We start from the raw sequence: 17148 nt of genomic DNA, 5'->3' as shown, positions 1-17148 counted from the left end.
ATTTGTGACGACTTCTAAAAAAAATGTACTGCCAATATGTATATAATAAAACGTTGCAGGCATTGCAATATTTATTTAATTTTTTGTCAACATTTATCGACGCCTCGACGGAATCCGATGAAAATGAACGCATTAATAGCGCACTAGAAAACGTAACAATTTATTCAACGACCGTACGATATAAATATTAGTTTTTACAAATGTAATGATTGTCATCCTGACCTCATTTGAAGAATGACCAACACATGTCAATGTGAAAATAAACGCAGTTCTACTTCTTCAGTCATACTCATAGCCTGATGGGAAGGCAATCTGAGTCTTTTAATATTAATATACTAACTCGATGTATAATATGGTTTTATTCTTCGGGTGAGCTTTGATTTATTGGATGTCATATTGATTACCTTTTTTTATATTTATAACACAAAGTTTCCCGTGATAAAAAATATTGCTATCTAGATTGTGCTACTTTTTTATATTTATTATATGTTACCTTTGTGATAACTTTTAGAAAGTTAGCATATGTATATCATCTATAAGTCTGCACACGACATTGTAAAATTAATGTTTGATATAGAATATATAGATTATATAAATTAAAGTAGTCATAAAATCTGTATGTAGATTTCGATTAAATCACAAACATCCGAGATAAAGTACCTATTTAGCTTAAAGGACAAATAAGTTAATTTAAAAATAATCAATTTGTTTGATAACTCACAATTACTCTTTCATAACGTGAGCATCAAGTATCATATCAACTCCCTCGATAATAATTCCAAGCCGTCATCGGATGTCCTTTTTACGATATATTAATTGAAATCATTGCATATAATGCATAATAATCGCAATATAATGTATTGCGATTATCATGAAATGAGTAAATGAATTTATTTTAGTATTTTATAGAAGATATGCACATATATTAAGTACGAATATTAATAATAAACTTAGAAGAAAATATTCTTTAATTTATTTATTTATATGCATATTTTATCTCTAATTCGGCAAAAAAAGCTTTTGTCAAATTGTGGACGAGGGTCGTCCAAATTGTCAGGATGAAACGTTCAATTAACAACATTCGACGTTCATGCTTTGTAATTTTATTATTATTAATTTTGATTTATTGTGATTATTTTGCTTATAATGTAAATAATTTTTATGTAAATAAATTATAGTAATTATAATTAATATGTGTTTATTTACTTATTTATTAAATTTGCATGTTGTGGCTAACCTAATTGTGTTTAATAGAGATAATTTATTAGACTACAATTTATTATATTAATCATTTATAAAAGTTAATAAATTAAAAACTTATCCTTTCCCGAGCAGGATTTTTACATCCGCAACATTATTATAACCATTTATTTTTTTAAATAAATAACTTGTACTGCTGTAAGTTACATATAAGAAAATGTAAGAAATGCCTATATTTCTAGTAAAATATCCTATATTAGCATGTAAATGTCCCACTGCATGGCTAAGGCTAGAAAGTTTCCGGTTATCTTATAATTTACCCGTTTTTGTATTTGTATTAACAGAGTAATACAAAACCCTCACATTCACAGTAGCTTATACAAAGTCAACACAAACAGGAAAAAAATTAGTTTGAAATTATAACGGTTTTTTCTTTCTATTACGCAATGTCTGGGAGACATTATTAATATGCATGATAAGTGTTATTGCCGTGTCAGTCTGTGCGCGCAGACTACATCCATGTTTAGAATATATATATGCTTAAATTGGCGAACAGACAGACCAAGGACGTGTTGTTGGCACAGTGTCTTATATAAATGACTTTATCAAAATTATTCGAAGGTGAAATTGAAGTAACATCAACGTGCGTTTGGATATAACTGATTTTAAATAACATTGTGCCCTAATTTTCTTTTTTAAGCCGATACAGCACAATTGATAGAACATATTAATCCGTAGATCGCGAGTTCAAACCGAGCAAGCACAGAGTTTCCACTTTACTAAACCTTTGTTTTATAAAAAAAAAATAGTTACATATAGATATGACATATATTGACGTACTTATGAGAAAATGTAGTGTGTCAATTTGAAACCTTTTAAGATCTTCAAATACCACTAATTGACCAATTAGATAAAACATACTATTTTAATGATAAACAAAATAAAAACATAGAAAGAACTCGTAAACACACTTCTTAAGTCACTTTGTCACTCAAGTGAAGTCACAAGTTCACTAATAGAACCTACTATCCATTTCCAGAGCATTGCTTAGAAGGTAGCAAAAATCTATTTTATTCTATTACAAGTCTTTATTATCCACAGTGATAAATATACGATGATGTCAATTAACCTTGAGAACAATTCCTATGAATCATTTGCCAAAAAACGTTTGAGGCGATGCTCTTAAATTTTATAAATCGCACAAGTGATATTAAAACGTTATCAACGCTGGTTAAGTTAAGACGAGTGTATTCCAATGGAAGGAGAAGTAAAGATAAATAAACAAGCGTAACCTTGAATTGACATGATATCATTGGTCGAGATACCAATAATCTGTGGTGTTCGTGAAAAAACGTTTTCAATGTTAACGAAGTTGACGTGTGAACTTCGGAAGTAAAATTAAAGTGGATACAAGTAGTTAAGTGAAATAATGATAAAGCAATATTTTATATTAAACAAGAACTGTTTGTATTATATAATATAGCGGAGTTATTAGCAAATCGAATGGATATATGGAATATATATAAATCTATATTTTTTTTATCTTTAACCCTGTTCTATAATAATAATATTGCATATATTTATATAATAGAATAGTAAGTGGTCACCAATGCCCATAGATTGGCATTGTAAGAAATGTTAACCCTCGCTTACATCTCCAATGCGCACCAACCTTGGGAACTAAAATGTTATGTCCCTTGTGCCTATGATTACACTGGCTCACTCTTCAAACGGAACTCAACAATACCAAGCATTGCTGTTTAGCGGTAGAATAACTGATGAGTGGGTGGTACCTACCCAGACGAGCTTGCAAAAAGCCCTACCACCAGTAAAAAAAAAGGTTTTGAGCATGTGTAAATCTAACAGAAATAAAATTTGACAAACTTACCAAGTTTTTGAGATCGGTATTAATTTCTTCGATGTTGTTAACGGGTCCGTTTTGTTCTCCGGACACCGAACACAATATCCTTTTCCTATGGCCAGTCTTATTTATTTCTAGAACTGCAGTCAATTCAACCTCCCAGATCCGTTTCACTCTATCCATATCAACGTATAAATGTTTCCTAAATGTATCACTATATTGTTCTAAGTTTATAGTCCTAAGCCAATCATCCACTGATTCGTTTTGGTTTTTACTTATATTATTATTGTTATGGTTATTGCTTATTTCGGTTATTTTAAGAGGTAATTGTGTAGCTGACTCGAGTATCTTCTGTCTGTCGTTTTCTTCTATACCCATTTCACGTAAGTCGTTATCGTTAAGGATCCCATTCTGAAAATAAATATCAATCTCTGCGATCAAAAAATAAATAAATATTTCTAAATATATAGATTGTAGTTAAATAAAATAGTACGCGAAAGAAGCATGCAATGACGTTAACCAATCAAGTGCTATTAACGTCAAAAATAACAAAAACAATTAATTCTAAAAGTAAGCAACATATATTACTCACGATAAAATCTATGTCGTCATATCCGCTCTCTACGAACAATGGTTCATAATCGTGCATCCCAAGTCCTGATAACCAGATACCTAAGCTCGACGCTACAGACGGACTCAGGCTTGATTCGGAACAGCTGAGGCCGAGCCGGGACGTAAACTCCTGTTCAAGTTCCGACACGAAAACTGATTCCCGGACGAGCTTGCTTCCAAATGAAGCCATTATCTCCGAGATCTTGGCCCACTCCTCCTGGTTAAAAAAAAAAAAAAAAAAAACAAAATATTAATACAGTTATATTTAGATACACTTTTATCGCATATTTGGATAAGTAAAAATTAACGGATGTTATTTTTGAAACAACGCATGTATCGTCATTAAAAATTTAAAAATAGATTTTCCTTACAATGATGATGCTTGCTAAACTAACCGTTCCCGAATGCCTCTAATACATCGTTACGTTTCCACGCTTGTTGACTCACAGCTCTTTTAAAGGCACCAAGTCATTCATGATTTCCGGTATATTGTTGTGGTCTTTTCGTATAGGAAAATCGTAAAACTATACGTAAATTAATATACATCAGAAAGTTTGATATGTTATCGTAATTAATTTGAATATTTACATCATTCAATATAAAATAAGTCAGCCGAAATAATTTAATTGACAATTAAAACTACCAATTAAAAAGGCAGGGTTCTACGAAAACTCCTCGATTTTATTTTGGCGGAATATATTTATTCGGAGCAATTTAAATATCCTGCATTATATTTATAAGTCAGATTAGCATATTAAAACAGCTGCCGTCGGCAAGGAGGCTTATGCACCTGTCCAACATATGCATGATGCAGATAGCGTTTATGTGTATCCAAATGTAGTGTATGCAGACACATGACAATCAAGAAAAAATTACTTGCAATTTATCTGCCTAACGAAAGCGATTTAAATAATGATTTTAATATATACGATATTTAAAATGGGAGTAGCAGCTGCTATCATTCAGACGCGTCACTTGTCACAGTGATATTCACAACTCACTCAAACCGCATATATATTATTACTAATAGTATAAACAATTTTTTTAAGTTAAATACTTTTGCTTACTTCATAAGGATAACCGCAAGTTTGATGGACATAGAGGGAGAGTAAATGAAGATATGAGTAGAGATAGAGATGAATGGAAGAGAAATACATACTGCTCTATCTTCTTATCAATGGGATAATGAAAAAATAATAAGTCTAGTGAATGTTATTTATTATACTGTTTGTTTCGCTTATGTAGTATTATCTTCGTGGCGTATTTCGGTAAAATTGATTTGCTACTTACGGATCAGATGCCTAACAAGCAGGTAGTATGATAAACGTGTGATGATAACAAATACTGGTGTTCGAGTAAAAAATGTTAACACCACTCTTACTCTTCAACTATTCGTAAGCAAAAAGTTTCTTGAATATTGTAACCGGGCTTTACTCGATAAATAAATTGTATATTGCGTTATAATAATACAATATAAAAAAGTGTGAAGGAAGTTTGTGAAAATATTACAATCGTTTATGAATATTATCCTTTTTTATTGATATTATATGGCATTGACATAATTCAAGATCTCATTGTGCTTAGAGAAAAAAAAAAATATCGATTAATTTTGCGATGAATAAATCCTGAAAATAATATATAAAGGTATCGTGCTTAAATTATCTTAAACTTAATTCCTTATTTTTAAATCTGTTATTTTTATTTGTGTAAAATATGCATATTGTTAATTTTATTACGTAATAAATAAACAAATAAATAATCATACGTAAAAGCCGAGATGGCCTAGTGGTAAGAACGCGTGAATCTTAACCGATGATCGTGGGTTCAAACCCGGGCAAGCACCACTGAATTTTCATGTGCTTAATTTGTGATTATAATTCATCTCGTGCTTGACGGTGAAGGAAAACATCGTGAGGAAACCTGCATGTGTCTAATTTCACTGAAATTCTGCCACATGTGTATTCCACCAACCCGCATTGGAGCAGCGTGGTGGAATAAGCTCCAAACCTTCTCCTCAAAAAAAAAAAAAGAGGTGCGGAGGCCTTTAGCCCAGCAGTGGGACATTCACAGGCTGTTACGGTTACGGTATCGTTAAGTATTACCGTTACTGGTGCGATTTTGTGTCTATTTAGAAATCCTTAAGATTAACTAAAACTTTATTACAATATTTTGTTACAATTAAGATTTACAATAACGTTTACAAATTAAAAACTACACCGAAAATAAATGAATAAATGAAATAGAAAAAAAAATAAACATTTTCGAATACAGAATATTGACGCGACACATCATTACATAATTTTTATTTAGGTAAGCATAAATTATCGATTATGATTTGATACAAAAGGAACAAACTAATGATAAAAGTTTTACCAACTATTAGAGATAACAATTTCAAACGTTTTGTGTCACGGCAACATTATCATTGTTTGACATTGAATTTAAAAGTACACGATAAGGTTTTAAATAATTCTATTTATTTAATTTTATATGGAAATTTGTTTCGATCAACTTTATTTGCCAATGCTTATATGTCTGTTTGACACCATTTGATCGATCACCAGCGAGTACACAACATGTATTTTTACTTGGAGGTTTTTATAGTAAGCAGTTCATTTAACTCCCCGCTAGATGGCGTTGCAACACGTTAACTTCTATACCGTATCGATCGTCATGATAATTGGTAGATATACACAGACGGAAAAATATCAAGAAAATAAACTAACAATTAAACTACTACAACTATTTTTTATTTATGTCTTGAACATAATTATGCAAATCTTTTATTAGAATACAATGGCTAACAGCTCTTAAATATTTTTACGTAAAGAAATTTTGTTCGAAATTAATGAATTAAATACGGGACAAACAAAGCTAGATACAAAGTAAAATCTTCCACGGATTCAGTAACGAAAATATCCCGACTTGAAACAGGCAAAAGAATGCCAGTGTAATTACAGGCACAAAGGGTTTAACATCTTAGTTCCCAAGGTTGGTGGCGCATTGGTGATGTAAGCGATGGTTAACATTTCTTACATGCCAATGTCTATGGGCGTTGGTGACCACTTACCATCAGGTGGCCCATATGCTCGCCCGCCTTCCTATTCTATTAAAAAAAAAACAATGGGTTTATATTTTGTTAATTGTAACAAGTATATTGATTGTACTATGCTCTGATCATCTTTCAAGTACCAATGTTTATAAGTACATAATATATCAAATAACAATTTTACATTTTATAATTATTATCGTTATTTCAAAGCTACATACTATAACGCATGTTAAATATATTATGTACGTTTATTTATCTATCGGGTAACACCGCTCGCCACATACTCTACCATCAAGCGACAATGCATTATTGTAAAGGTTCAGCTATTCAGTGTAATTACAGGAACAAAAGACATCACTTAAATTGTACGGTTGGTGGAGCAACCTTATATATATACACGTTCCTAATTGTACCACATCCAAGGCTAAATAAAAAAAAATTCAGAACACGTCACGAGTATTTAATGAATTCTTAATTTTAGTGCAGGTGTGCTAATTTAAGCTACCTGTTTTTGTCTTTCAATAGATCATAATAACAGAAGTTCGTATTCACATCACGTCACATTATCTTAAAGGGCTTATAATAATATAACATACAAGTTAAGCCTAATTTGGGAAATAGTTATTAATTATATGGCCCTAAATTTTTTTTTAACGATAACAATTTTTTTATCCAAAATAAGTTTAAATGAGCTGTGGTAAATTAAAAAAAATATGTGTTATTTTGAAAATGGAACATAATAGCTTATGATAACTTTTTATGTTCTGAAACATTTAAACCGATTGTGCGTAGCCTTAACAGCAGGTGTTCTTACCGTAACCGCTAATTTCCACGGCTTCCTGCCTTTGTGTTGTTTCATGGACATATGAACAAATTGCAAATCTGCATTATAATACTGAATGACGAAGATTATACGTAAATATAAATTTGTTCGTTGCATTTTGAATGACTTATATTTTACAAATACCTATTTCAGTAATAGTATTTTATTTACTATTTTATTAATGAAATTTATTCTACGAATGACATACGCATATATTAAATATACAATACAGAAGTGTGTAATTGAGGAAGCGTGAAGATGTCTCGATGACATTGTCAAAGCCGAATATGGCTCATATTACAGGCGCGGGTTCGAGGGAGCCAACAGTGGGCCTCCCCACTGTATGTAGATGTAACAAATAGGTACTTTTGAAGGGTAATTGAGCCAGTGTGATTACAGAACAAAGGATTAAGTGTCTTCGATTTACTTATATAATAAAAATAAATAAGTATTACCTGTTCATCAAATGGACTGAGTATTGAAAGCGATTTGTCCCCGCTCTGCGTCGAGCTCGTGGTATTGCTCCTTCGTCTGACCTCCTCTTCAACGCCATTGGTCCTCTCGGCAGTTCCATTACTGCTAACGCTGTTCAAATTCTGTTCGGTCGGCGAAGCGTCGTATACAGACTTCAGTTTTCGCAAAGTTTTTGGTCGCTCCGCTGGCATCGGCCGGAGACCGATCCCGTCGAGGGTCGTAGTTGAGCCTTTGAAGAGGCCTGTGAACAAATTGTATTTATTAGACTCTATTTTAAAGTAGGTAGACGTTGTCCTGTCTATGTGTTTAATGGCGTATATTAACTTAATTATGGCTACATGGTAGCGATAGATGGCGTTAATTGAATTTGTCAATCTGAATCGCGCTGCCTAGATTCGCTACTTAATATATAAAGTGTGATTGATTATGTTAATATGATCAGTTCAAATAAATCGTAGTGTGAACAGTGAAAAGCTCTTACTTAGTTTTCTTTACCGTTATATCCACCGAAATTATTTCGGCGTAAACTATGTATACCATTTGTCAAGGTGATTAGTTCAGCGGTATAGAAGTTGATAAGCTGCTAGTCATCTAGCTACTAGTTGCAACAAATTATAAAGTTTAAAACCAATTCCATAAAATTTTGGTGGCATAAAAGCTGGTCAAATGCTATCAAAGTATTAATCCCAAACAGACATACCAAAATCTATTTTAATATATGTTTAAGAAATATGTAATCAAATTGCGTTATCAGTGACAGTAATTTTTAATACCAAATGTCGTCATTACATAATAGTGTCAATGATAATATTGTTATTAAAATTATCGCTATGGAATCTAGGACACGTGATTCTTGGGGACGAAGTTCGATTGTTCTACTATTCTCGTATGACGTGTTGTTTTTACCAAAACAAGCCAGCAGCATAATGTAGACACCAATCATAATTGACGAGTAAATAGATATTATAAATAGAGTCGTATAAGAATTAACTGCTGGTAGGGCTTTGTGCAAGCTCGTCTAAGTAGGTACCACCCACTCATCAGATATTCTACTGCAAAACAGCAGTACTTGGTATTATTGTGTTCCGGTTTGAAGGGTGAGTGTGATAGTGTATTTACAGGCACAAGGTACATAAGATTTGGTTCTCAAGGTTGGTGGCGCATTGGCGATGTAAGCGATGTTTAACATTTCTTACAATGCCAATGTCTATGGGCGTTGGTGAGCACTTACCATCAGGTAGCCCATATTCTCGTCCGCCTATCTATTGTATAAAAAATAAATATCGAGCGACTTTTTACATACATATTACATACTAGGATGCCCTTGTATTAGTACATAATGAGATATAAATTAGGTTAAAATACAACCTGGCGATATTCGTGCCGTTCCAAAATTAAGTAAAAAAAGAGTGAAACTAAACAACTGATTAACCATTCAGACCAAGGCCGGTAATTTGAGACTTAAGTCTATAGAAGATTGTGTCACAATTTCTATTATCGTTGAAAATTGCTCGAAATATCTGATGAAATATTATGTTTGCCTTCAAACCATTAGAACATTTTTTTTTGTAAACTCAGACATTAAAATAAGAAGTAAGAAATTAGTAAAAATATAGAGAAAGTACTGAATACATTCAGAAAGATATCGTTATAAACACTAGTGTTTATTTTATTAAAAAAAAACTACGACAATATACGTCTGAATCTCATATCCTTATAAACGTTGTTTAGTTAAATACTGATTTCTCTCTTTCTGTCATCATTGATTTAAAATTCGAAAGAAGAAGACGCAGCATTGTTTGACTTATCACCCGCTAAACAACATTTATAGGATAAGCAGTTAACTTCATCAACACAATATTGTCCTTTTTATTATCCTTAAAAAAATAAAATATTACCGATTGAAATTGATCAAAACCAATACATCTTGTAAACGATCTAAAAGTTTCAAACATCACAATCGCGATTTTGATAATTGATAAAACACGTACACGATTATGTAACGGAAAACATGTCTTATCATTTTGAGATGAAGAACTATTTCCCTTTGAACTGTCGAACAAATCAAGTAGCACTTATTTTACTCTACATATACTAATATTTTATTTAGATAACAAATAATGTTCAACGATATTAGTGATAAAGTATACAGATTTTCATATTGATATATATAAAGAATTACATCTGTATTTTGTTTATATTATGACCCAGTATACTTTAATATATTTTACCAAAAGTCAGCTAACATTGTCCTGCCTGCGTATATAAGTCATGGCGATCGGTTAAATGATAGACAGTCAAATTATATAAACGAAATATTTTCATTATCAGAAGTGTTATTAATATGTCGAAGAAAATACTAATTACAAATACTCTTATATTTAACCCATATAGTTACCAAAACGGATAACATTAACTTAATTATAAAAATAATTTTATGTTTTCTATGCTACACGATTTTAGCTTTACCTATTTAATGTTTTTCAAACTTACGACAACGCTTTTTTCATTTGTTAAAGGATAAACGAATTATTCGATTCATATTCATAATATTAAGTTCCAATTGGATATATTTTATGTACAATTGTTGAAGATCCAAATAAATAAATAATACGATTGTATCGTCATAAACGCCAAAATGGTGACAAAAATCAGAAAATTAGAACAGTTAGGCGACAGGGATTAGTTTATAAACTCATTTGCATGATTTTACTTACAATAACGAAGAGAGGAAGTTAAATAGAAGCTTATAATTGTTGCTTTAAAATAATTTGTATTATAAGATTCTTAGTTTACAAATGGTCTGCAATATATTTATTATAACTTCAATTGAATACCTACATGTGAATAGGATCGAATTTTGTTGTTGAATTGTAAATTAGATCAATATGAAGGAATGCTTTGTTCAGCGTTTATAAACGGAAGCAGATACAATTTGAACCAATTCTAGCTTAATAAAGCGTGTGATACCGACAAAAGCGGACGAGAGTACTATTTGAATTAATATGATTCAGTCAATTAACATTTATTATTATATAAATCAAGGTCACGTGTCGTGTGGTTACCGCCAGAGTAGGACAAAATCAACTTTCATCTCTTTTACATAGGCGAAGAAGTTTGGAGCTCCTACGGACTAAAGCCCTAAAGTGTCCTTCGCTGTTATATGATGAAGCAGTGGAAACCACACAGAATAATTTAACAGCAGTTGTCCAACCTAGGATTCAGTATGATCGAAACATTCTTTATCTGTACTTGAGGAAGGCCTCTGCGGATACTTACCCACCAGCTGAAGTTATGTAAGGCTCACATCGAATAAAACCCAAATATGTCCCTTTAGATATACGACGAAACCATGGAAAAGCTATCACACACCGAAACAGACAAAAACCAAACTATTTTAACCTATGGAAGTAATAAAAGCTGATCAAGGGAATTTTATGTTGATTAGGTTGATTAGATTACTGAATTAACTTTACTGTTTCTATTCTATCTATGTACATTGTATGTAGTCCTTTATGTATAATTGTTGTTTATTATGAAAACAATATTAAATATTGTCGATGAAAATTTAATTAAATTAATAATATCGCAAGTTCACACTCACTATTTCTCTTGTGTGATCATTATGAAGGCGAACAATAGATATTGACATAAAATATAGTGATTTTTAAGTTGATGAAAAATATTTTGAACTTTTTAACGTGACCTTGATTTACAGATTGAATGTATTTCGCTACATGTCGCTAAGCTTAAACCAAATGTAAGACTATGTATAACTTAGATTTTTATCTTTTGTAATAAAATATCTTTGTTCAAAAGTAAAATTTATAATGCAACTACAAGACTTATATACATATGACACAAGTTAGACGAACAATAAGGTTTCATTCACGCGAGTCGAGATCAGTCACGATTAAAGTCAAAGGTTAGATTCCAATACTTATCGGATTTAAAGTCTAAAGAACATTTCATCAAAATGCGAAACTGTACTAGAAATTCTCATTAAAATTATCAATTTTAGCTTACGAAGGAAAATTAACTTATTTGAAACAAAATAACTTAGTCAATTCGTCCGTATTTATATATTATGTATGTGATTTTTTTGGAGAAATATTTTTTTTCGTTTATAAAACCGATTATAATGATAATTATTTTTTATTTATTCAGTAAAGCTCCAAGACGTTCCCAACTTGGTATTGGAATTGACACTTTGTTTACTTTACATTAAGGAAAAAAAAAAATTACAAAACACAGCCTAAAAATATTCAGCCATTAAAATTCAATCTTTCAATTTATATTAACTGTATTCTATTTTACTTTCGTTAAAGCACACTATGAATCAAAAATTCACTTCAAATAACAATTCAATCGCCCTAAAAGTTGTACAACTATAAAAGTAGAAAGTTAAAGGAAATAAGCATTTAGGTAAAGAACTATATACTATTTTCGGAAGTACTATCACGAAGGTTTTTACTAACTACGTATGTTATCGTGAATGAACGGCACATGGCATCACATAGCTTCCATCGGGTGAGCGACCACAATGGCCTATTGTTTCTCGTTCGTTTTAACTGTCACTAGTTCTTACATAAACGACGCTTCACGATTTTAGCTTTACTTATTCGGTGTTTTTCAAACTTGCGACAACGTCTCCGAAATTGATCTGTTAAAGGATAAATGAATTATTTGATTCTTTGTGAACCAGTGTTTCCAAAAGTTATTTAGTGAAGTTTCAAAATCACTACTTTGGGAGTAATTTCAACATAGTACTTTTGAACTTCTAAGATAAGTCTAGATATTTTTTTTATAGAATAGGAAGGCGGACGAACATATGGGCCACCTGATGGTAAGTTGTCACCAATGCCCACAGACATTGGCATTGAAAGAAATGTTAACCATCGCTTACATGACCAATGCGCCACCAACCTTGGGAACTAAGATGTTATGTCCCTTGTGTCTGTAATTACACTGGCTCACTCACCCTTTAAGCCGGAACACAACAATACCAAGTACTGCTGTTTTGCGGTAGAATATCTAAAGAGTGGGTGGTACCTACCCAGACGAGCTTGCACAAAGCTCTACCACCAGTAAATATATTACAGAACGAAAAAGTAATAATAATAAATAACATAACAAGCTGACCTTTATACAACTATGTTAAAATAACAGCCACAGATTAAATTAGATCACACTTGTAATTTATAAGATTATTTTCAGTCAAGCATTTGTTACTTGTTAAGCTGTCGAATTTATAAACTTAATCAACTAGCGTTAAAATTTATATCATCAAAAGTCAAAATATTACTCAACTTATTTAACCCTTTTAAACACATTCCAATAAAATTTGTTTTAAGGAGTGATTAGTTAAATATTGCTTCGTCTTTTTCTTTCCAATGTCATATCAATGTTCACAGAAAGAGTCATCAGTATGTAACTAAATACCGCTAATCAATGTGCATGAGTAAGCCCTCTAATATTTTCATAACACAATAGTTTTTTAAATTTCGAACGTTTGTTCTTCGAATGTCAAATCAATGATGACAAAATCAGTGTTTAATTAAACACCGCTAAACAATGTATGTAAGTAAGCCCGGTAATATTTTCATAACTTAATTGCTTTTTTTTATATTTCGAACGTTTGTCTTGTTTCGAATGTCAAATCAATGATGACGGAAAAAGTAATCAGACCGAAACGAAACACTGGCGAACAACAATTTTAAGTAAGGCCACTAAAATATTCATAAACACATTCCTTTTTTAAAATTTTGAACAGAATATAACAATTTTATAATTGCAGACTGGTGGTAGGGCTTTGTGCAAGCCCGTCTGGGTAGGTACCACCCACTCATCAGATATTCTACCGCAAAATAGCAGTACTTGTTATTGTTGTGTTCCGGTTTGAAGGGTGAGTGAGCCAGTGTAATTACAAGGGACATAAAATCTTAGTTCCCAAGGTTGGTGGCACATTGGCTATGTAAGCGATGGTTGACATTCCTTACAATGCCAATGTCTAAGAGCGTTTGGTGACCACTTACCATCAAATCAATGATGAAGGAAATAGTAGTCAGTGTTTATATTCAGCAGAACAACAAGTAAGGTCGCTAATATTTCCACAAAACATATTCCCTTTTTTTATTTTCTAACACAATATAACAATTCTATAATTACTAAGATATATATTATATATGAAACTAAGCTATTGTAACTTTCGTATTCTGTGCGTTTACGCATCGTTCACTTCGCATAGACACCGAAGACCGTAATTTATATTTAAAAAAAAAAAAGGAACATTGAAACGCATCCTTGGCTTTGGTATATATATGGTCAAAATTAATAATATGTATATAAATATATAAACGTGGTGATTCCCATAAACGTAAGCATACTCTCAATTCAATTGTTCACTAAGTGGATTTACACAATGATTTCGCCGAAGTCACGTAGTCAGTGAAATTTGTAGAATTTCATGTCTGATCATTTTATAAACCGCAATTTGTCATTTTATTAAGCTATAAATATGGAAGAACATGTCTTACGATGATTTATATGAAGTGTTCACGCTCACTTCAAACACATTCGTAGAAAATTATACCAAGAGTAATAATTAATAATTTATTGAGAATAACTACAATGGGATGTGAAAATTACTATACATCTAAACTGGTGGTAAGGCCAAAGATCAAATCTAAAGGACTCTAATATGTGAATAAGGTGAGGTAAATAATGAGCCAATCATTTATATTTCTACATAAAACATATGTAATGCAAACGCGAAACTCATTATAGAAAATGATCGTAAAATGTCAGAAAGTGATATCAAACATACGTGTATCATTTACAACTATAAAATATATAACTTTTAAAGAATACATGCATTGCAGTAAATCAAGCAAAGATTACAACATTTGAGGTGAGTAAATGATTCTTGTAGAATAGCACAGCAAATCATATGACGGTTTTTTATAAGAATTCATGACATGGAAAGTTTGATACCGCTGTAACGTGCTAAAAATTTCAATATGATTTGTTCAACTTAAGTTTCTAAGAACTACGATTAGTCATAACTAATATATTCATTTTTCGAAATTGTGTACGTCATTGTGTAATACTTCGATCATGCAATATTTTTTTTAAGAACCATTGCAATGTATAATGTAAATTAACTATAATCACTATCAATCTTATTGTTAGTAACTATTTATTTCTATACATTTTTTCTATTGTGATTTTTTTTATTTAGTAATAAATTAAGTAAAAAAAAAGATTATTTATCAAACATTTTTAATAAAAAAATGACAATACAAAATTGAATTGTCATCGGAGTCAAGTTTGTGCAAAATTTTAGTAAAATCGGTTAGAACTGGTTTAAATCAGTTGCTAGAATCGACCCCTAGACATTAATAGGTGAAGTTAAATAAAATATTGTAAAAATAAAATTAAATCACAAACATAACTATTGCAGCATAAAAATGTAATATCACTTTAAGGTAACATAATAATTCTCCAAATGTTCATATTTGAACAAGTGTCCGGACATGAAAATTTAGGTCACGTTTTAAATAACGGTTATACAAATAAAACTTACAGTTTCCCATCAGTATGGCAATCATTAAATATTCTTAAACGTTTAACAGCCGTCATCTCTACATTAGTCAGATTTATTTAAAGAAACACCGATAATCTCATGCTCACAAAACAAACCGATTCCGAACGCTTAATTCCATAATTCACTGCGACGACACGATTAATCTCAGTCGTATATCGGTTGTTAATTTCAATCTGTCACCATTTCCTGATAATGTTAGATGTTCTATCACTTATGTTATTTCGTTCAACACTAATACCGAAGTAAATGATGACACATATATTAATATAGACAATGAAGAGTGCGTTCGATTAGACGGTCGCAGGAAGACTGTGGACGCAAAATTGCAAGTGAAACAATATTGATAAGAAAACCGTACGTCGGAACCTCACTTATCGACCACTTTATTAATCTGAATCAATTTATTCATGTAGACAATTGTTGAAACACTTTCAGTTGGAACACGGGAGTTTTCAATTGGTGAGTTTTTAACGATGGATGTTGGACTAACCTTGAATTATGGCTTTCAAATATTAAGGTTGCATTTCTGTTTAATAAGAAAATAGTTCATATTATTATTAAAACATGCTTAATTTTTATTTTTTTATAGAAAAACAATAATAAATTTTGTATTGTTTTAAAATATAAATAAGAGAATAAGATATTTTTTTTAATGTTTATTATACAATATAATGATCAAGTGTCAAGTTCAACTGGTAACTATTGATAATCTTATATTTCTAAAAATACTTTGAACCCAAGTCTTACATAACGATATGAGATCATGGTATCACAATTTATAAAAACGAGTTCATTACGATACAGATGCAGTACTGCGATAGTCCTACAATATAATCAGACATGTGATAACTATAATAAACTTTATTACAATTGGATAGAGTTTAAAATTAAATTACCTAACAACATAAGCTTCAATGTTGCATCCAAACGTGTTTTAATAGTGAATTTACATTTCGAATAACAAAATAGTCGGCCTGATAATGTTATTACAACCATCCATCAAAGACATTGGGTATCGTCTGATTTGGGCATTTCGTACGTTTAAACTAAAATTTTTATCTGTTTTATAATGTGTCGTAACGGAGATTTATTAAGATGCATTAATGAAGAGCTTTCTACACAGAGTGGCCAAGTGTATAGATTTTTTCGGACAAATCTAGGAAAAAATATTTTGTCTGAAAACTATAAATATGTTCAGTTTTTTTTTTTTATAAAACACAATATAAAAACAAATTTTGAACAATTTTTTTTTAAATGCCAGAAACATTACAACGTAATGTTATCAGATTTGTGGTGTGTTACATCTTTAAATCGAAGTTACTTAATTGCGCAGTCTTGTATTAATTTAAACATGGGGATACTAAAATTTTCTTTGAGTTACGAAATTGCTTACTATAATCTTTATTAGATGCGATTAATATTAACTGTATATTGTGAGAACATTTTCGTTTTCTTGAGAACTTGGTTTCCAACGATGCCGTGTGAAACATGACACGTGCTCATTAAATAATAAGCTTCTA

At 31.1% G+C, this 17148-nt stretch overlaps 1 protein-coding gene across 1 annotated transcript in view; it reads right to left on the bottom strand.

The window, feature by feature from the left end:
- LOC126776671 (uncharacterized) overlaps positions 1-17148 on the bottom strand; it is a 109646-nt gene that overhangs the window by 9573 nt on the left and 82925 nt on the right. Inside the window, exons 13-15 of the mRNA XM_050499293.1 lie at positions 8004-8263; positions 3654-3890; positions 3089-3472 (exon numbers count right to left, since the gene is read on the bottom strand). Coding sequence (XP_050355250.1) covers positions 3089-3472; positions 3654-3890; positions 8004-8263 — 881 coding nt within the window. The remainder of the gene's footprint in view (positions 1-3088; positions 3473-3653; positions 3891-8003; positions 8264-17148) is intronic.

This window comes from Nymphalis io, chromosome 21, assembly GCF_905147045.1.
Source record: "Nymphalis io chromosome 21, ilAglIoxx1.1, whole genome shotgun sequence".
NCBI lineage: Eukaryota > Metazoa > Arthropoda > Insecta > Lepidoptera > Nymphalidae > Nymphalis > Nymphalis io.
This window is presented reverse-complemented; position numbering and strand designations above follow the sequence as displayed.